Source organism: Triticum urartu, chromosome 2A (assembly GCF_056163025.1).
Source record: "Triticum urartu cultivar PI428250 chromosome 2A, HENAU_Tu73, whole genome shotgun sequence".
NCBI classification, from domain to species: Eukaryota; Viridiplantae; Streptophyta; class Magnoliopsida; order Poales; family Poaceae; genus Triticum; species Triticum urartu.
The window spans coordinates 398590111-398611238 of record NC_141874.1 but is presented as its reverse complement, the minus strand read 5'-3'; the positions used below and the strand labels follow the sequence as shown (position 1 = coordinate 398611238).

The window sequence follows — 21128 nt, the reverse complement described above, 5'->3', positions numbered from 1 at the left end:
GAGTGGGGCCGGGAGGCAGTGAGAACGGACAAGAGAGCCGAAGCAGTACTTGTCGCATTCCTCCTCTTGTTCCGTCCCCAGCAAAAACTCCTCCGACATGCCGCCGGCGACGGCGCTGATGGACGATGTGGTCGTGGAGATCCTGCTTCGCCTCCCGCCCGACGAGCCCGGGTGCCTCGTCCGCGCCTGCCTCGTCTCCAAGCCCTGGCGCCGCCTCCTCACGGGTAACGCTTTCCTCCGCAGCTACCGCAAGTTCCACGGGGCACTGCCCATGCTGGGATTCCTCCACCGCCTCTACGACGAGGATCCCTGCGTCGCCCGATTCGTCCCCACCGCGAAGTCCTTCCGCCCGCCACGCACCGACCGCCGCTGCTGGTACGCACTCGATGCCCGCCATGGCCGAGCCCTCTTCTACGATTCAGAATCAGAACAGAAGCCCGCTGAGTTCGTCGTCTGGGACCCCGTCACCGACGGGCACCGGAGGATTCCCCTTCCCGAGACCCCCAAGTCCTGGAACGCGGCGGTGCTCTGCGCCGTAGATGGCTGCGACCACCTCGACTGCCATGGCGACGACCCCTTCCTTGTGGCATTCGTGGGCACCGACAAGGAGGAGGGGATCTGGATCACGTCCGCGTGCTTCTACTCGTCGGAAGCGAGTTCATGGAGCAGCACGAGCTTTGTTGAGCATCCGGATGCTTCCATCGAGATGCAGCCAAGCGCCCTCTCGGGAAACGCAGTCTACTTCCTCTGCGATCCGAGCACGCGAATTCTGCAATGCGACTTTGTTGGCGAGAGGAAGCTATCGGTGATTGACCGGCCGGACGTGCATGAGAATAACATCGTCCTCATAACAGCGGAGGACGGCACACTGGGATTTGCAGGCGTGCAGGAATCCAGCATCTACCTCTGGTCCATGGAAGTCGATCCCGATGGAGCTGCAGCGTGGGTACAACATCGTGTCGTCGACCTCGGGAAGCTGCTCCCCTCTCGCGCCCTCATGATCACGCCCGATGTGAGTGGTTTCGCCGAAGGCGTCGGTGTCATTTTCGTGAGGACTATTGTTGGCCTGTTCACCATCGAGCTCAAGTCCGGCCGAGTAAGAAAGGTGTCCAGCAGGGGAAGCGTCTGCACTGCCATTCCCTACACCAGCTTCTACACTCCAGGTACTAGCATCGTGCTTGGATATTTATTTAGTTATGAATTGGGAATTTTTGGTCAGAGTCTCAGAGACCATAGTACAAGTACGTAGTATTTTTGTTGGCAAGCAACATAAAAATATGGATGATGGTATCTGTGCTGGAACATGAACTAGATAAGTATAACCGGGAACTTGTATATGTTGTCTCCTTTGTACTCCCTCCATCACATAATATAGGAGCGTTTTTGACACTATGTAGTGTCAAAAAAGTGTCAAAAACGCTTATATTATGGGACAGAGGGAGTAGTTTGTACTCAACCTGAAGCACACCTTCCAAACTCAATCATTTGTATGTCCCAATTTTCATTCTTCGTAGAAGTGAAGTTTTAGCAATGGCATGCTAATGCTTCTTCTTTTTTTCTTTACGAAATGCAGCTGCGCTGCTTCCATTCAATTAGCTGACATGCTTATGATTTTTGTGACTCATATCTTTGCAGATCGTGCTATTCGTCAATTGAACGCCAGTGATGATGCATTGATACATCTGTCGACATGAACCTGCTGGTGCTGGCTTCTTGCATAGCTCGTGCTTAAATAAGTGGTTTATCTTCAGCTGTGTAGTTTAAATAAGAGAGGAGCAAGTCCGCTTGATCAATCTAGAAAAGTGGAAGTCACTGTAATCAACCAACTAGATTTGTTTCTAGTTGGGAGGTTGAAATGAGAAAAGAGAAACGCGTGGTCAATTAGTATGTCTTCTCATTCAGCTGTTTGTAATCGTGGGTGAGTTCAACATGTCAGGTTTACATTTATGCCTGCTCGAGTAAATGCCATTTCAACGTGTCCTGTGCTGTAGAGGTACCGTTTTCTCTGAATATATTGATGTCAAAGTCATCAGAAAGCTGCATGTTAATTACTCGAGACCACTATGGGGAGAATTGCATCAAGATGAGGAAGGTACGGGTCTGCACTCTGCAGTGTAAATGCGGTTTCAGAAGCCTGTATTATAAACTGTAATACATCTTACATTTGGTATGCCAACCTAAATTTCCAATTAAGTACCTATATTATGTTGTGTATGCGCAAATTCAAGTGTCTGTGTGAAGGTCCCATTTGTTGTTTAACAGAATCATTTGTGCAATGCTGTGGGTGGACCATAATTTTCTTTGTGTTGTGATGGCCGGTTCGTTGCAGAGGAGCTCTGCTCTAGCAGTAGAAATGGAACTGCTGCTCCAGATCAAGAATTACAAATGAAGCGACCTGTTAAATCAACAGAGACTAGCTAGAAACATTGCCTTGTTCCAATCTTGAAGATTATTACAGATTTCCAGTCTTGATTATGGCGACAGATTTAGCGGAGCAGGTGTGAGGCTCAACGGTGATCTTAAAACAGGGTTTCTTCACTCTTCAGTAGAGGAAAGACTGCAGGAAGGATTGCAAGGGGAGTAAAATAACATGGAAGATAGTTTATGATTGTCATGCCACCCATCCGCCCCTCTCTGGGTTGGGTTTTACTAACATGAACACAACCCAGAGCCATGACAAATTACTACACTACTAAAAGCGCATCTAACAAGCGCTGAAATTGGGCTACAAAGCAAGATTACACGACGACGACGACGACTGTAGTAAGGAACCAATCCCATGTGTTGTTGCTACTTGCTAGTCCACTAGCAGGCCTTCTTCATGAAGTAGCAAGGGATCGGGAGCTCGCTCGGATCCGGGGGCACGACGCTCATGAACGTCGGGCCAGCGAACAGTTGCTCTGTCTCCGGAGCAGCTTCCTTGTCGACCGGAGCCTTGGGCTTCTTGTCACACCGATCGGTGGAAGGAGCGCGGCTGGCAGGCCTCTTGACAGCGCTCCAGCTTGTTTGGGACTCCTCGCGACCGGCGCGGTCACCGCCGCCCATGCCCAATGCCACGCGTCCGGCACGATCACCGCCGTCCGTGTCCGATGCCACGCGTCCGGCACGGTCGCCGCCGCCCATGTCCGATGCCACGCGTCTGACTCGCTCGCCTCCGCTCATCTCCGACAGCACGCGTCCGACGCGCTCACCGCCGGTCAAGTCCGACGCGGCGGCCAGAATCATAAATTTGTTATCTATCCATCTCCGGCTCGCCGACGCACGGCCAGGCTTCCCGTCCGTCCGCGATGTCTTGAGCAACGTAGCGATTGGGGCCGACGGTGGGGTTGGCAGCAGCGCAGGAAGAACCGCGGCCATCTTGATCTTGCCCTGTCAAGAACAGAGACAAAAGACCAAGGAAGCAGAAAAGGGGACGAAAAGCACGAACCCTAATTCGATCGGATCGACGGAGGAAGAAGAAGGCGACTTACTCGATTTGATCTTCGCGTTCCGCCGATCACCTTGCTGCCCAACGCGAGAGCTTCGAAACGAAAGGGAAAGCCGGGGTACGTATGTGGTTCCAGTATCTACGTATTTCTAGATCCGGACCTAGGTATTTGTAATTGTCTAGGTCGGTCGTATCTGTACGTCGTATTTCTAGATCTGACCTGCGTACATATCCTAGGTCTTTTTTTTTTTGAGAATCTCCTACGATGATAGGTAGCCGGCTCAGACCGGGACTCCTATTTCCCAACCCGTGCGGTGGAAAGCGAGGCCGCGCCCCGTCGCGCGAACTTGGGCTGGCCCAGCTACGTGGCAGGCCTTCCCTAAATTTTTTCGTTTATTTTTGTTTGTTATTTTTATTTTCTGTTTTTTCTTTTTTAGCTTCTTTAAAAATCTTCGAGATTTTAAAAAATTCCTTTGTTTAAAAAATATCAATTAAGTTTTAAAAAAAGTTCCAAAATTCAAAAACTGTTCGTGAGTCCAAAATTTGTTCTCAAATTGAAAAAATGCTCTTAAATTTGAAAATTATTATCTAATTTTAAATTAGTCCTTGCGTTGAAAAAAAGGGCCATAGAACTTTGTTGTAAGTTTCAAGCCTGTCTTGATACCAAATGCTGCAAGTCTGTAAGGCTGCATCTTTAAATAAAGAATATCTCCCACATTGTATTGTCTATATGTTATGTTTCTATCTGCATACTTTTTCATCCTTTCTTGTGCTACTAGAAGGTTGTGTTTGAGTTGAGCCATCATAGTTTCTTTTTTCTGGAGAAAAGTTTGGGCATCAGCATCTATTGGTCTAGGTACTGAGACTTCACCAATCATAGGTGGAGGAAATCCATACATGCACTGAAATGGAGTAAATTTTGTTGCAATGTGATAAGTGGTATTGAACCGCCACTCTGCCAAGAACAACCAGGAGCACCAGTTCTTGGGCTCATTAAATGCCATACTTCTCAAATAATTTTCCAGACATTAATTAACTCTCTCTGTCTAGCCATCACTTTGAGGATGGTGGGCAGTGCTCACTGTGTGGACCCATTGTTGAAGTTCTGAGTTGCCATCTTATTCTGCTGATGCTTACAGAACTATACTGTACTTGTTATATTCACATATTTTACCATTCTGTCAAGGTGACCAATAAAAGATAATGATGGATTGGGAATCTGGTATGTCCGATTGGTAAAATTGTTGAGAGTTTTGGACCCACTTTAGTTTGCTTCACAATGTCTTTAGCGGCGCGAATCTTGCGTCATAACAACTTATTTTATTTTTGAAATGGAGGCAAAAGATTTGCCTCATCTATTAAATAAAAAAAGAATAGAGTTTGTTACAAGGGTACACTTTTACACGGCATGGATGATTACTCACACAAAATAATGTTCCCTAATTTTTTAGCTCCCGTGGTGATCCAAAGGTTTGCCTCGCAGATGATGTTGTTTAGCAAGATTGGTGGTGGGGCGCTCTTGTTTCGAAAAACACGGGCATTCCGCTCGTTCCAAATGGTCCATGACACAAGCATGATTAGAGAGGCCATGGCCTTCCTGTTGGGGACTCAAGATGACTGGTAATCTGGTGTGTCCAATTAATTTGCTGTGTTTTAGTTTTGAGTCTGGATTGGTGGAAATAGTGTGTTGCTTACTGAAGTACTTGCATTGAAGTCTAACCACATTTTGATTTACTTTTATAAGGTTTGTCCTTGGGTGGCCGAAAGGTACATGTATTGTCATGCACATATATCTACAGACCACAAACTGCAGTTACATATACAACTCTTCCCTGTAGTACTGACTTGCTACTACCTCTGTTTCCGACCCTTGGAACTGCCTTTCAACTCATTGTACCCATGTACGTGTCCTGTGTTGTAGAGGTACTGTTTTCTCTCGAAGGGTCGAAGCTGATCAATGAGTTGAAAGGCAGGTACTGTTTTCTCTGAATATATTGATGTCAAAATAATCAGAAAGCTGCATGTGAGTGCCAGGATGGCGGAAAATTGCATCAAGATGAGGAGGTACAGCCTGCAGTGTAAATGCGGTTTCAGGCGAGATGAATCATAGCCTGTAATATGCATGCATTCATCGGAGTATCTATAAACTATAAAACATCTGACATTTGGTATGACAACCTAAATTTCCATTTAAGTACCTATAGTATGTTGTGTATGCACAAATTCAAGTGTTGTTGCTGACTGAATCATTTGTGCTATGTTGTGGGTGGACCATACCTTTCTTCCTGTTCTGATTCTGATGGCCCGTGCCATGCCCAATGGAAGCTTTTAACTCGCGGATTTTCTAATTCTCATATATAGCAAAAGCAAGGTATGAAGATAAAGCGAAAGAACCAATTGCCACTAAACCAGTACCACTTAAGCTAGGTGAAGAAGGTACCTACAAAATATCAACAGCACTTCACTTTTGGTGCAGCGCAGGATCTACAATGTCATGATTGTGTGCAGCCTGACGCCACAAACTTCCTTATCTGTAAGATTCAGCCAATTCAGATGGTACACCAGATCATAAACTTTTTCACGAATACGCTTTGGAGCGTATCTTTGCATTGATAGAGGGGAGAAAGTACAGAGAAGCGACTTAGCCACGTACACAAGCTGGCGTGGCCGGGACGCTAGGTGAGCAGAGGACAGAGGGGATGCTCAGCCCCAAAAACATCAGTTCAAGTTACAGGGATTAATGCATTAACTCCTGTGGCTCCGGCAGCTGCCCAGGAGCGAGCTTCCTCCATGATCGCGCGAACAAGGTCCGAGGTAGAGGGCATGATCTTGTCGAAGACTGCAGCGTTGCGGTATTGCCAGAGTGACCAGGCAATGAGGGTGGCAACGGAGACCAGGCCGCACCGCAGAGAGGCTGGAGAAGCGTCCAAGACCGTGGACAACCAATCGGAGAAACCAGATCATAAACTGAAGTACTAATTAAAAGTTGTAGTTACCAAATGAATTGTGCGAGCCAATATATACACATGTAACCAGCAAAGGAAGTTACAGTATCTGATTACCAAATATTCAACCACAGAAATGGTAGCGTGTCACCGGGTGCAACTTAATTGTTTCAGTACTGCACACAGAGCTCCTCAAATCTGGACAAGCTGCAACAAAACATTATCTATATGCGCATTTTGAGTAAAAGGTACTCCCTCCGTCCCATAATGTAAGACGTTTTTTGACACTACACTAGTATGGGACGGAGGGAGTGGTTGAATAAAAAAAGGCGAAAGTAGAAGCGAAACAAATATATCACTGAACTAAGCAGGGAAAAGATCATCATGGTCACGGACCTTTTAAGCAGAGGCTTTGGATTGTAAGGGAATAAATCTTTCTTATGAAGATCCTCCAAAGTTCGCTTTAACGAAAGGAGACACACTTTAGCACTCAGGAAAAGCTGTTCTTTGCTCTTATTTTCCTTGTCATGAGAGGAACCCAACTTAGTGCCTTCCATTGAGCTGCCAGTTAAACTATTTATATTTTTCAAGGTTCTTTGCCTTTTACAGTTGAATTTTTGTATTTGTGCCTCGTAAACTGAATCATCGACAAAAGCATCCCAACACCCAGATACCAGTCGTAAGCACCTGAGAACAGAGACATAGACATCACATTGGGGAGCCTACACGTGTCTGTCATTTGACTGTATCAGAAAAAATATGGAAGCTACTAACTGACCGTAATAGATACTGGGCACAATGCACACCTACATCTTTAGATATGAGATAATCAACAAGTACCAAGTGATCATAGTGCAACTGCAAAATAAATACAATAAACAATTAACAACTCAAAATGTATATTATACAGTCAAACAGGAGAATGAATTTGGATGATCTATAGAAAAGAAATGACTCATGGGTCAGCAAACTCAGGAGTCCTAAATAACACATTTGGTAAGTGTCGTTACAAATTGCCGAACACTCTAATAAAAATATATTTATTTGTACTTATGTGCAAACTGCAACACATTCCTACAATCTGAAGTTATAGACCATCTGAAATTTACCCATGCCTACAGTCTCACACTCACTTAGAAAACCAGTATGCTTAAGTTGAGTACGTGATAGTAACAAGAGATGATTTACCTCTAGCTATGGTAGCTGATGTACACTTATCCGGACCTATTATCTTGATTGTTATTAGAGCCCTAACGAATTAGCTGCCTACTTACTCTATGGAGTGCAGTAACCAGAATTCCTCAGCTAAAAAATCATTATAGGATGGCATCTCCTATCCTGTACTGCATAAACTACTGGAAGCTTGTTGCTACATCTTTAATAACACGTCACCAAGAAACCATGACAGCATGAAGCTATTTGCACAATCAAATGAACAAGAACTGAATGTCATAATACTGCTTTGCAGTGATAAATGAGCATCTAGCAAATCTAGCAGAATAAGATGTATAACATGTTGACTGACTCACCAATGAAAGCCATTGATGAAAAATACGAACTGGGTCAAAAACTACGGAGAACAGTTTGGCACCAATAAGTTCAGACGTCCATTTAGTTTCCATCTTATCTCTGCAAATTTGGATAGAAGGTGGTAACTATATAAACATACCTACAGTCTGGATAACTTTCCATTATGAAATATTATATGGTATATCTTCTGCTTACATTGCCAACGAAATAAGTGGAGCATCCAAAAGCTGCAAGAGAATGATGAATAACATATCGTCCTGCAATATGAAGGAGCATATGCCCAATACTATAACATTTACTCAAACACGAGGAATACATGTTAACACTAATAAAACAAAGCATTAAGAAGATAAAGGCTTCAGCATTTGGCCTGAAGTACAATTTACATTGGACGAACGGGGACAGGAGAGGAGAGGAACTGTATGTGCAAAGAAAAACATTAGCAAATTTGAGGTATAATGAGCATGATATCTCACTGATGCTCAAGATGTACTCAACACAGAAAGCAACTCCCTAGCAATGTGCACTAATATAGATCCAAATACTCTACTGTAAAGAAACAAACTACCTGCAAAAGCTGACAACAATCACTTATGAAGACAAACAGAATCAGAAATGCATGAGTATGAACATGAAACCCAACTTATCTAGTACCTAGAAGACATAACGAAAACCGACCAACTCACACAGAAGCTCGTTTTGTCATTGAACAATGAACAAAGTTAATGAGATTTCTGGCATTTAGAGCAGAAGCATACCTCCTCCATATATAACTGCAGAAAGCATAAAACAATGTCTGTTGATGATTTTGAGTCCAAAATCTTGTCTAAGCAACATCTCTGAAACCAAACTGAGATTTCTGATATGCCAAAATAGTTGCAATTATCAGTGCAGCCTTCCCCCTTGTGACAACATTGATCTCTCTTACATGAACATTTCAGTCTACTATCATTTCCACTGCAAGCCAAGACTATCGAACAACTAAGAAACAAATACATAGCCTGCCTTTGTAAGTGCCGAGTAGATTTATCCTGAAGCTCGCCCAAACCTACACCACTTAACAAAAATGGGGATCCTTCTAAACAGTTCTCCAGTTTAGTGCTATGTTGGAACATAGGTTCATGGAGTGGACTCTGAAAGTGGCGTCGAAGTAATTTCAGCAAACAAACAACATGTGAGCAGTTCTGCTGTATGTGAGGCTTAAGCCTTATCATTAACATCTGCATCGAGAAAGCAATGATTGATGAGTACTTGGTTACAGATTGTTTCAACTTCGTAAGAAAAGATTGCTGAATGTATGAAAACTACCAATATTTTGTGCTTTGAATACTGAGAGAGACTTTTTGGGATATCCTGTTGCTCTTGTAAGAAAGTTGCTAATCTAGGAATGACATCTGCAAGTTCCACAAATATATCTCGTAGGTCTGTGTCTTCTGTGTCACTTTGCTCAACTAAAGAGCACAAGAGCTGGAGGAGACTGCCTGACACAATTCCAAACTGTGCAGAATCTTTAGTCAAACTATGTCGGTCATCTGTGACAATGCTTACAACTTTCCCGGCATTGAGTCGGTAACCAGGATCCCAATGTAACTTCTGAATATGATGAATGGACAGGCAAATGAAGTCATCTTTCAGTTCAGAGTCATTGAGTTTCAGAAGCTTCAGAATAATGTGTAGTACTCGAAAGAGGCAAGTCATTATCTGCCTATTGGTATTGACACATCGTAGTTTGAGTACTGCTATAAAGCTTGTAATACTGGTGCTTTCAGTCGTAGTGTCTTGACTTATGCTTTCCGCAGCAGAGGAACAACCAACAGAACCTTTGGTGGCATTAATTGTAGAATGATTATGAGCGCATGTTGATACCGTGTGTATAGCTGCCCAGACCAGCTCAACAAACTGAATCCAAACGGCTTCCTATGAACACAACAACAGATACAATAATAAATAAATAATTCTATAGAGAAACTTATGCACCATAAAAACAAGGAGAAGAGCATGAGCAGCATACAAACTTCATTAGGGAATTAGAGATGGCCATCAAGATATTCCCAGCTGAGTGCTTAATATAATCACTACATAGATGAAGTAAGCCAACCTGAAAAGGATGGGGTAACATAGAAGTTCAGTAGCTTATGAGCCATGATACTCCGGGCTGCAATAGTACATAAAGTAAGATAAATAACAACACACTAGCCAATATTCATAATATGAATTTAAGTGGATGGTGTATAAGAACAATGAAAATCACCAAGGCAAAAGGTTATGCCAAGCCGAGCATATTGACAGCAGCACACACAGTTCTGCACATGCTAGATGTTAGATGGGGTGGCAAATTGGCATGAATAGGATGCACACCCAAAACATTATGCCAAATTGCCACTTCAACAATAAATAATATCTTCATTATAAACCTAAAAGCAGCGAGTCCAACAAATAGCCTGATGTGATGCCACCACAAATTATCAATCTAATACTGAAATAATAAAGGACTCAAAGTTCCACAAGTTCCTCAGGTTAATTATTGGTGCAATGTTGATGTTATCCATTGTCATGTAGGTAGGTTTAGTTTGGACACGCCAACGCTACTTATGGACCAAACGATAAGATTGATACATATTCCGAAACTGTGAGCTTCACCCTTGCTCTTCTCCTCATGTCAAAAGTAATTACTAAAAAATGTCAAAGCAGGAGGTTGCAAAATAAAATGTAGCCAAGTTCTATTATTAGAAAAGAAAACACAACATGAGTGTTATTAGTTACTGACGCCTGATAGAAAAATAACTTTCAAAAAGGTACTACTGCCCAAAAACCTTGATGGGTATATGATGCTTGTGCATGAGGGCAGGTTGGTCTGGATATGCAGCAGCTTGGCTGGGGGGGGGGGGGGGTGGGGCATGAAACATGGAGGACATCACATGAGAACTTCTTACCACTATGGAGATAATATTGGCCAGGCAGCTAAACCCATCATCAAAATGGTGGTCAGGTGGCAAACAGCAACTGTGAGCTTCTTCCGAGCACGAAACAATCTCCAAAAAGGCAAGGGGATGAAACAGGTAAATATGTATTATCTCTTAATAACATTGTACTAAAGTATAGATAGCAAATGTGCATGAGTTTGAGTTCAACAAAATATAAGAATAAGATACAAGACAAAAATTAAGTATGGTACAGAATATCTCAATAAAAATGCACAAGACCTGTAGGTTTCAAGGAAAGCATGTGAAAGCTCAATTTTCTATTCTAACTACTGACTGAAACTCACTCTGTCGGTTGCATGATTGGCACACTCGAGCTGCTCCACGAGACATCTTACAATACGGACTACATTTATGTGCTACTGGTTACTTGCAAGTTTGGTACGTGTTGACACCTGATTTTGGCAAGATATAGATTGCAATGAAGATGGTCTCGAGTGAACGGGTTTTCAGCATGAAAAGATTCACATCGCCGCGTGGGACAACTTTGATGTTTCGGTTATATTCATTTGACCTTATCTTACGGACCGAAACTATACTCCGAGTGTCATAATTCAATGTTTCGAGTGGTTTTTGGCCAATCACGTCTTCAAGATGAACCTCGGATGAAGGAGCACTCTTAAGGAATTGTCTTCGTCTCGTTGAGCCAATCGATTTTGATATATAAATCATCTCAATCCGAGTTCATATGCAAAAGTTAGAGGCAATACACTGCAGACCGAACCTCAACGGAAATATGGCGCGAGGTGCGAGACACTTGTCTGATAGGTTGCGCGAGTAATTCGGCCATCAAGGCGGCCTTGAATCGAAAAACCTTCAACACGAAAAAGTTTTGTCTCGTCGAGCCGATCGTTTTTCATATAAAATTTGTCTCAATCCAAGATCGTATGCAACCTGGAGAGGCAAATCAAGATCAGGCTGTGTTTTCAGTCGGGAAATCCGAGTGAAAAGTTTACCATCCGAGTGAAAACCTACCGATCGAGTAAAAGGTCGAGTGAAAACTTATCGATCGAGTAAAAGATTGGCTTCCGAGTGAAAATATAGTAATCCGAGTGAAATTATCATCCGAGTGAAGTTATTCCGAGTGAAAAGATTACCGTCGGAATGAAAACTTGACGTTCGAGTAAGATATCGCCTTCCGAGTGAAATATAGTCATCCGAGTGAAAGATTGTCTTCCGAGTGAAAGACTCTAACATCCGAGTGAAAAGGTCCAGTCGGACGAAAAACTCTAATATCTGAGTGGATGAGCTCGGATCCGAGTGAAACTGAAGATGTGCCCGAAAGGTAATCCAGATGACCTCGGATGGAAAAGTGATCAACACGGAAGTTGTGCGCATCGTCAAAACGGTGAACTTTGCTTTTGGAGTCATTATCATCTGAGATAGTATACGGCCTGTAAGTTCACTACGAGACTCGGACAATCCAGTCCGTTACATGACCGAGTCCGACTGGATATTAAAGATGGCTTCGTAGAATATTTAAGATGGTCTTATTTGGAAAAGTGTTCAACATAAGAATTGTTCGTCTCGTCGAGGCGCACAAGTTTCATATTTGGGCCGTCTTGATCGGAGGTCATATGCAAGCTCGGCGGCCCGCGCAAGGAGGAAGACAGAAGTTGGGCCAGATTCAGATTGAATCCGAGTTGGAATAGAATTAGGACTCTAGGACGTGAATTGATGTAATTTTTTGTAAGAAAAGCCTAGATGAATCCTTTGCTTGTACGGGAAGTCCAGCCGCCTCTTATATATGTTGGGGGTGATGGCCGATTGAACAACACCAATCGAACCAATCAATCTATTACACTTTTGTGTTCATCTATCTTTATCCCCTACCCTTGTATTTTTCTTTCTCGTTATTCGTTCGTTCTTCGCGTTGGAGGGCAGCGATCGACAAGGCTCTAGGGGCGAGCGAATCGACCTAGGGCAGCCCATAGCCGCCGCACTCCCTGGCGGGGTCCCTCCCGAGCGTGTGGGGTTTCGGGTCTTCAAAAGTGCCCGCTGACTGTCTTGCGTATCGCGTTGTCGGTCGGGTCTCCTTCGACGTGAGCTGCGGTGCATCACCCCCGGCGTCAAGGGTACACGTGACATGTTCGTGTGTCAACACACTTTTTGGCGACTCCGCTGGGGACGAAGCTTTGAACAGTCTCCAGCCTGTTCTTGCTAAGAGGAGAGCGTCATCGAGCGGCTGCAATCTACAACGGTAACATGTATCATCAATCTCCTTACGTAGATGCAAATAGCCATTATGCTGATGTTGCTAGATCTTTCAATGGACATGTCATGTCGGCTAGCCCTAACGAGCAAAGGCCGACTAGTTATTCCGTTGGAGAAACTTGGAATTTACATAATCGCGACATGCAACTTATGAATCTGAACTTTCGTGCATCGACAACATCTTTCAATATGCCGATGAACAACACAATTTGTTCGAGTGATCAATATATGACACCTCATGTGCAGGAGGGCATCTCACAGTTTTATCCATCGGCAGCCAACTCGCAATATGCGGGTTTATCCCCAAACATGCCGATGAATGAGGCAATCGGCCATGCTTCCATTAGCTATTTGGACGGTTATCCTCAGTCATCATATAATACACCTCATAATATTAATTGTTCAGCATCATATGCAACTAAAAGTATTCATGACTCGGCTCACTTTTATGGCCGAGTGAATGGAGATTCTACAGGAGTGTATGTGTCTAATATTGCAGGAGATGAGGTGACTTTGGCTGCGTTAAAAATCTTAGCGCAAAATAAGAAGATTACCACTCTTTGCCTTGAGCAACATGATAAAGGTTTGGTTCCTGATTATGAGGCAATAAAAGCTAGGGTTTTGAAAGAAGATGAAGTGTTACCGATTGATCAAATTGGCATGAGAAAATATTCAACAACAGTGCACATGTCTTCACCTATCATTGCAGCATGTTATACACCCCCTATACAATCGCAAAATTTCGGCAACATCAATTCATTGCCGAAAGATCATAAAAGTATTGGGGGGCAAGCTGATCCAAGCAGGGCTGAGTATAAAGAAAAACATGTGGCCCAAGTGGACAAGATCAAGCCAAAGCTCACAGGGAATAGCGTCAACGAATTTACTACGCCAACTCTTGAGGAATTACCAGCAGAATATCGACATGCTTATGAAGCACTCAAGAAGAAACGTGGAGTGGAATATTTGCAAGAATACGTCAAGTGTCTTCCTCCATGTAGCAACCATGTTGGCTCCTTTGCAATTTTGGGGCAAGATAAAAAAGAAGCTTTGCAAGAAAATCGTCAAGAAAGGGTTCACTCAGCTAATACGGTTGATTCGGTTGAAACTGAGTCAAATATGACTAAGTCGTCTACAGCTGAGTTGAACAGTTCCTTTTGTGACAAGACAATGGTGGATTCAATTGAAACCAAATTAACCACTGAGACGTTTAAGGCCGAGTGCGTTGCATCGAGCCAGTCGAGTGCATCGTGTCAGCCGAGTGCATCACCGGCTAAAGCCGCTGGAGCCGAGTGCATCAAGCCAGTTATTGCTGCGTGTACCAAAATAGAAGATGCAAGCTTCACCAAGCAAAAGAACGGTAAACGCAACAAATTGGCCGTGCTCGATTTTTCTGGATGTGAGGGAGCTTACATGCTGCCCTATGAGTTCCGTGCAAAAGAAATTGATGAGCATCAAGAGCAAAGTTATATGGGCAAACAAAGTTTGACTAGTGACGAAGACCAAGAACCAGAGCGTGCAGCTGAACGAAGTATAGCTGACGAAGAGCGGCCGAGTGGAATCCATTCGGGTAATCCGAGTGAAATCTACTCGGGAAATCCAAGTCAAATCTATTCAGGCAATCCGAGTGATGAGGCACGAGATCCAGAAAAAGAGGAAGATGCATTCGAGAATTATTCAGAAGCGGAGCAAGGTATTGTTCCAGTGGTGCAACCATCTTCTCGTTCCAACGACTTCACAAAGGTACACCTAGCCGAGAGTTTACTCAGTTTTCGATTCGGTCAAAATCATATTGTTGATGCACCCGTTAGTAAGATTCTAATTAATTTTGAAAGACCGATCGAGATGAGTAATCTGTTTGTTTCGAATTATCTTGTTACTAATCATGCTGATCAACACATGGCACCATTCATAGAGGCTAATAGTGACAACTTATCGCAACCAAAGTTGTTCCCGTCATGCCGACTGAACTTTATATTCATATGGGCAACTTTGTTTGTTTCATGCCTGGCTAACATTTGGTCTCAGATGAGACGTATATTCTGTAATTATTTTGGTTGCAGGAGTATAAAGCCAGGTTCAAAGTTCTCCAGGATAGCCGATTCAAGAGCATCGGGAAAGGAGGACGAAAATCAATGCATAGACGAGTCGGATGATGTTAAACTGACACCGCTCGGTTGTTTTGTATCGAAGCCGGTATCACAATATCGGTTAATGGACCAGGAGTGTACGTCCAGTGCAGTCATAGTGGATCACATCATCGGTACATCGCTGACTAATCTTATTATTATAATTGATCACGATGTCGAGCCGTCAAGACAAGAGCCAACGCAATGTTCATTTAAGCAAAATGTCAAAGATTGCAACATGATCCATCAAGTCAAGCAATCGGACAAGATAGGACGTTTGGAGTTTGTTGAGGCACGATCATTTGGACAGTCGGATCATTTTGACGGCCATCAAATGTTGACTCGGCTATCTTCAGCCGATTTATCTAAAAGTGGACATGTACACGTCAATGATGATGGGGTCAAGTCTTCGAGCAATGATATTGTTAAAAAGTGCATCAAGAACAATCTTGAAGATGGAAATTTCATCAAAGCTACAATGATAACATCTAGCACTGGGGGGCAACAAGAGAATTCAAAGACCGGTGCACGCACAACCAAAGAAAGCAAATGCCATGGTAAGCACAAAAGCAAAAAACCAAAAGTCACTTTCGCGCAGTTATTAGAAAAGTACCAAAAGATAAGTGAGGCAAAGAGTGCTTATCGGCCGAGTGAAGCAAAAGCATCGAAGTCACCCCCAAGGCATAAATCTGAAGACTTGGATTGGCAAAGGAAGACGTTGAGCAAGCAGACTTCATATCCTGCTTTTGGGCCGCCAATGCCAATGTCGTGGATGCCTCCCTACGCTCATGTAAATCCATATCCATCATGGGGCACGTATGATACAAGGGCAAATTATCCATCTTATTTTAGATCATCTCGCCAACATTATGCAGCTCCAAAAAGATCAACATTTGATGAACAATCACACGTCAAAGACCGTTTCAATCATAAGGAATCGGTCCGGAGCTCAAGGAACAAGAAAGAGGTGGTCAAGCAAGTGTACCAGGTCAAGAAAGATGGTCGTAAGTGTGCTACTTCAGATTTGTTCTCAAATAACAAAGAGCCAGTTAAAGTATTGACATTGGCTACAAAAGGCAACGAGGCAAGTCAATCAAGTGCCAAATCTGAAGGGAAGAAGTTGAGAGTGCACAAGGCCAAAAAAGAGTTGGCATTGGTTGAAACAAAATCACAGCCGACGTGCTCACTCGGCTTAGCACATTGGCAAGAGAAGGAATTACAAAGACTTAGTGCACATGAGTTGAGAAAGAAGAACATGGCATGGGTTCCCAAGAGGAGCAGTCAAAATAGAAATGATGTCCGACCTTCTATTGCAACAAGTGTTAAAAAGGTGAAGAAAGAAAAGGATGGCCGCAAGAGTGCTATTTCAGATCCGACTCCAAATGACAAAAAGCCAGCCGGGCCTATGTTGGCTGCTAAGGACAAGAAAGTGAAGCAAGTAAAATTCAAGGATCCAATAGTCAAGTTTGGACAGGCCAAGCCAGAGATGCCCAAAGTCAGGAAGAATTTGCCAGTGCATAAACCAAAGTCCCAGCCGGGACGCCCACTCGGCTTACCATATTCGCAACAGAAGAAGCTAAAACGTCTTAGGGCCAAAGAGCTGGAGAAGAGGAACATGGCCTGGGTTCCTAAGGAAAATCCTCGAGTCAAGAGCGGCATCACATCTCCTGTTGCGAAGCCAGCAGAAATAAGGGAGTACAAGTGTAAAGCCCGTAGGCGAGGACGACAATTTTCATATAGGAGACTCCAGGAGGCGTCTCATCCATATTCTTCAATCGTACCATCAAAATCAACGCTATGGAATTTATCCTCAGCCGAAACATCTGACTTATTTCGGCTATTCACACTTTGGTGGACGGACTCCCGAGCACTTTTGAGATAAGAACGCATGGCCAATATTTGCATATCGCCCTCAGAATTCATTGTGTTGACAAACCTGGCATCTAGCTAACGGTGTTCACCATGGTTGATTTCCTACTCCTATAGCCGATGCTCATTGTTTGCCAATACTGGCGAGGCCGACTTAATTATTGAGTCGACCACCAATCAAGGGTCTAGTGCATAAAAGAGCCCCGACTCCAAATGTTATTTATTTGCAGGATCCAAGTCAGGAGACAGACGTTGTTCGGCGGAGGCTTGATGGTGTACTTTGATAACGAGTTGAGTCGCCGAACAGTTGACGGTATTCCTTTGAGGTGCATGGTCATAATCGTTCGGCAACCGTCTTCGTTGAAGGGTTCTAATATTCCCAGGGAATGCCTGGACAAATGCAAGGTCCGGATTGACATAAGAAACTTACGTGGAAGCCTTTGTGACATCCAATTGTTGTTTTCAGACAACTATTATCCAAGAGGCTCTACCGAAGAAGCAACAAACATGAGCATATGGATGATTAAAATTATCATACTCAACATGCACAGCCGATGGAGTGTTGACATCGTGCTTAAACATTACCCTAAGCAAGGTATTTTCTGGCACGCAAGCTCTGCCAGAAAACAGGGGGGCATGTGTTGACACCTGATTTTGGCAAGATATAGATTGCAATGAAGATGGTCTCGAGTGAACGGGTTTTCAGCATGAAAAGATTCACATCGCCGAGTGGGACAACTTTGATGTTTCGGTTATATTCATTCGACCTTATCTTACGGACCGAAACTATACTCCGAGTGTCATAATTCAATGTTTCGAGTGGTTTTTGGCCAATCACGTCTTTATGATGACCTCGGATGAAGGAGCACTCTTAAGGAATTGTCTTCGTCTCGTCAAGCCAATCGATTTTGATATATAAATCATCTCAATCCGAGTTCATATGCAAAAGTTAGAGGCAATACACTGCAGACCGAACCTCAACGGAAATATGGCGCGAGGTGCGACACTTGTCTGATAGGTTGTGCGAGTAATTCGGCCATCAAGGCGGCCTTGAATCGAAAAACCTTCAACACGAAAAAGTTTTGTCTCGTCGAGCCGATCGTTTTTCATATAAAATTTGTCTCAATCCAAGATCGTATGCAACCTGGAGAGGCAAATCAAGATCAGGCTGTGTTTTCAGTCGGGAAATCCGAGTGAAAAGTTTACCATCCGAGTGAAAACCTACCGATCGAGTAAAAGGTCGAGTGAAAACTTATCGATCGAGTAAAAGATTGGCTTCCGAGTGAAAATATAGTAATCCGAGTGAAATTATCATCCGAGTGAAGTTATTCCGAGTGAAAAGATTACCGTCGGAATGAAAACTTGACGTTCGAGTAAGATATCGCCTTCCGAGTGAAATATAGTCATCCGAGTGAAAGATTGTCTTCCGAGTGAAAGACTCTAACATCCAAGTGAAAAGGTCCAGTCGGACGAAAAACTCTAATATCTGAGTGGATGAGCTCGGATCCGAGTGAAACTGAAGATGTGCCCGAAAGGTAATCCAGATGACCTCGGATGGAAAAGTGATCAACACGGAAGTTGTGCGCATCGTCAAAACGGTGAACTTTGCTTTTGGAGTCATTATCATCTGAGATAGTATACGGCCTGTAAGTTCACTACGAGACTCGGACAATCCAGTCCGTTACATGACCGAGTCCGACTGGATATTAAAGATGGCTTCGTAGAATATTTAAGATGGTCTTATTTGGAAAAGTGTTCAACATAAGAATTGTTCGTCTCGTCGAGGCGCACAAGTTTCATATTTGGGCCGTCTTGATCGGAGGTCATATGCAAGCTCGGCGGCCCGCGCAAGGAGGAAGACAGAAGTTGGGCCAGATTCAGACTGAATCCGAGTTGGAATAGAATTAGGACTCTAGGACGTGAATTGATATAATTTTTTGTAAGAAAAGCCTAGATGAATCCTTTGCTTGTACGGGAAGTCCAGCCGCCTCTTATATATGTTGGGGGTGATGGCCGATTGAACAACACCAATCGAACCAATCAATCTATTACACTTTTGTGTTCATCTATCTTTATCCCCTACCCTTGTATTTTTCTTTCTCGTTATTCGTTCGTTCTTCGCGTTGGAGGGCAGCGATCCACGAGGCTCTAGGGGCGAGCGAATCGACCTAGGGCAGCCCATAGCCGCCGCACTCCCTGACGGGGTCCCTCCCGGGCGTGTGGGGTTTCGGGTCTTCAAAAGCGCCCGCTGATTGTCTTGCGTATCGCGCTGTCGGTCGGGTCTCCTTCGACGTGAGCTGCGGTGCATCATCCCCGGCGTCGAGGGTACACGTGACGTGTTCGTGTGTCAACAGTATGTTAATTCTAATAATCCAGTAAACCCTAAAACTAAACATCAGAGCGACCGATGAATGGCTCAGGGAAATCCAACTAAGGACTACTGTAGTACAGAGATAAACAGTTAAAAGGGACCAAAAACTAAGCAACTGAAGTCTGAAGCAATACCTGATCCGATGCGCACCCTTGCTCCCCATCATCCACCTCGTCGTCGTCCCAACCTCGAATTGCCTTGTTTACCTAATAACAAACAAAAGTCCTCAAAACAAGCATGGGAAGAACGGGAACGGAAAACGTAAAGCAGCAGTAAATCAAATCATCGAATCGAAGCTAGAGGATTACCCGGGAGAGCGCGACGAGTATGCGCCGCTCTTCCTCTCTCGTGAGCTGCGGCCGCCGCGTCGCCAGCGGTTCGGGTTCCTGCAGAGGAGGGAGGACAGCGCAAGCGGCGTGAGAGGCTAGCTGGGAGGCCGCGGTTACCAGATACGAGCGCCCGGCGTTGCTTACGAGGTGGGGGAGGAGGGAGTCGGCGACGAGGTCGCAGAGGCGCGCGAGCTGCTGCCTCTCCTGCCACCGCGGCCGCTCTGCCATTTCCTCGCCGTGGGTCTGATTCGAATCGATGGCTTCGATAGGGGGATTACCGTCTACCGCTTTGAGGAGAATAGCGTTTTTTTTTCCTTCTAAATCAAACCTGCTTTGTGGGCCAGTTCTTTTGGATACAACAATGTTATAGGATTATTTTTCGCAAGAAAATGCCATAGGAATAATTGAACCCGTATGCACACAAAAGGCCACAAAAAAAATGACAGATTACAACTATGACTATATCATTACCATATCCACTCTTCATTTATTCCTAATTTGCAAACTGATTGAAATGGATACACTTCATATTTCTAATTATTGTGCACTTTTTTTACTAACATCATTCTTTTGCTAATATTATGCCATGAGAACATGGTCTACAAATTCTCTTCTTGATGGAATAGAGGATTCCTATTTTCTAGTATTCTCATGAGAACATCTACTAATAAGTCAAATGAATTGTAAATTTTATTATTCTAGAGGTTTTTTTGATAAGTTATATGAAATCTTGCTAAGTGCATCATCCAGGCTCTTCATCTCTACTCAGTCCATATATAACATAAACAACAACATTAGATTTACATATTTTTCTTTTGCGAGTGAAATCGGAGTTTTATTCCAAAAGTGTAGAGTTACAATCAGCCGACAAAGAAAAATGCTACACATTAGATAAATGGATTGAGCATCAAATAAAACAAATGCAAAGAAAAATATCTTATCAATTGACAGTAAAATGTAAGTTTGAAACTTGCTGATGTAAAAGTTCATGTTTAATAGAAAAATAAAAGTATTTTGGATTCGAAATGCCATGTCTGTAAAATTGCAAAGCATGCCCTATAAAGATGTGCTCCAATGCAAAGGAAGGTGGGATGTGACTTGTGAGCCATTACAATTGTGTTTCATAAGGCATCAATCTAGATAACAAATTGAAGTCAATAGTTATTTTTATGAATAGTCAGTAGATAATTTTTCTCACGTAACCATAAAAAGGAGTGCATGTACAAGAAAAACCACCACACAAATCATCCTAGAGTTGATATTTGCTGGTTCAAAAGTATCGTCTGTCTCTCGTTGTAAACACGACCTCATACCAAAACAAAGCACTAGTGCG

At 43.6% G+C, this 21128-nt stretch overlaps 2 protein-coding genes and 1 pseudogene across 14 annotated transcripts; 1 reads left to right on the top strand and 2 right to left on the bottom strand.

Moving 5' to 3' along the window:
• LOC125537460 (uncharacterized) lies at positions 1–2061 on the top strand (annotated as a pseudogene). Its single transcript, XR_015616543.1, has 2 exons — positions 1–1163; positions 1636–2061. The product of XR_015616543.1 is annotated as an uncharacterized LOC125537460 (transcript).
• A 533-nt stretch (positions 2062–2594) lies between these two features.
• LOC147985255 (uncharacterized) lies at positions 2595–3610 on the bottom strand. The gene has a single exon (XM_087544004.1). It carries the CDS (start codon positions 3355–3357, stop codon positions 2806–2808), a length of 552 nt encoding a protein of 183 aa, XP_087400130.1. The 5' UTR covers positions 3358–3610; the 3' UTR covers positions 2595–2805.
• Positions 3611–3821: 211 nt separating this feature from the next.
• On the bottom strand, positions 3822–20095 carry LOC125537458 (golgin). 12 transcript variants are annotated; one of them, XM_087543995.1, is made up of 16 exons: positions 19940–20095; positions 19775–19852; positions 19601–19672; positions 10836–10934; positions 9914–10000; positions 9211–9819; positions 8661–9122; positions 8098–8159; positions 7902–8001; positions 7151–7230; positions 6769–7059; positions 6490–6579; positions 6081–6341; positions 5868–5958; positions 5705–5771; positions 3822–5412 (listed from the first exon to the last, which is right to left on the bottom strand). In XM_087543995.1, exons 1-12 carry the CDS (start codon positions 20021–20023, stop codon positions 6543–6545), a joined length of 2061 nt encoding a protein of 686 aa, XP_087400121.1. In that variant the 5' UTR covers positions 20024–20095; the 3' UTR covers positions 3822–5412; positions 5705–5771; positions 5868–5958; positions 6081–6341; positions 6490–6542. The 12 variants fall into 12 exon arrangements, with proteins under 12 accessions (XP_087400121.1, XP_087400119.1, XP_087400120.1 ...); XM_087543993.1 differs by lacking the exon at positions 3822–5412 and having other exon boundaries at positions 5517–5771; XM_087543994.1 differs by lacking the exon at positions 3822–5412 and having other exon boundaries at positions 5517–5771; positions 5872–5958.
• Between the last annotated feature and the right edge of the window lie 1033 nt (positions 20096–21128).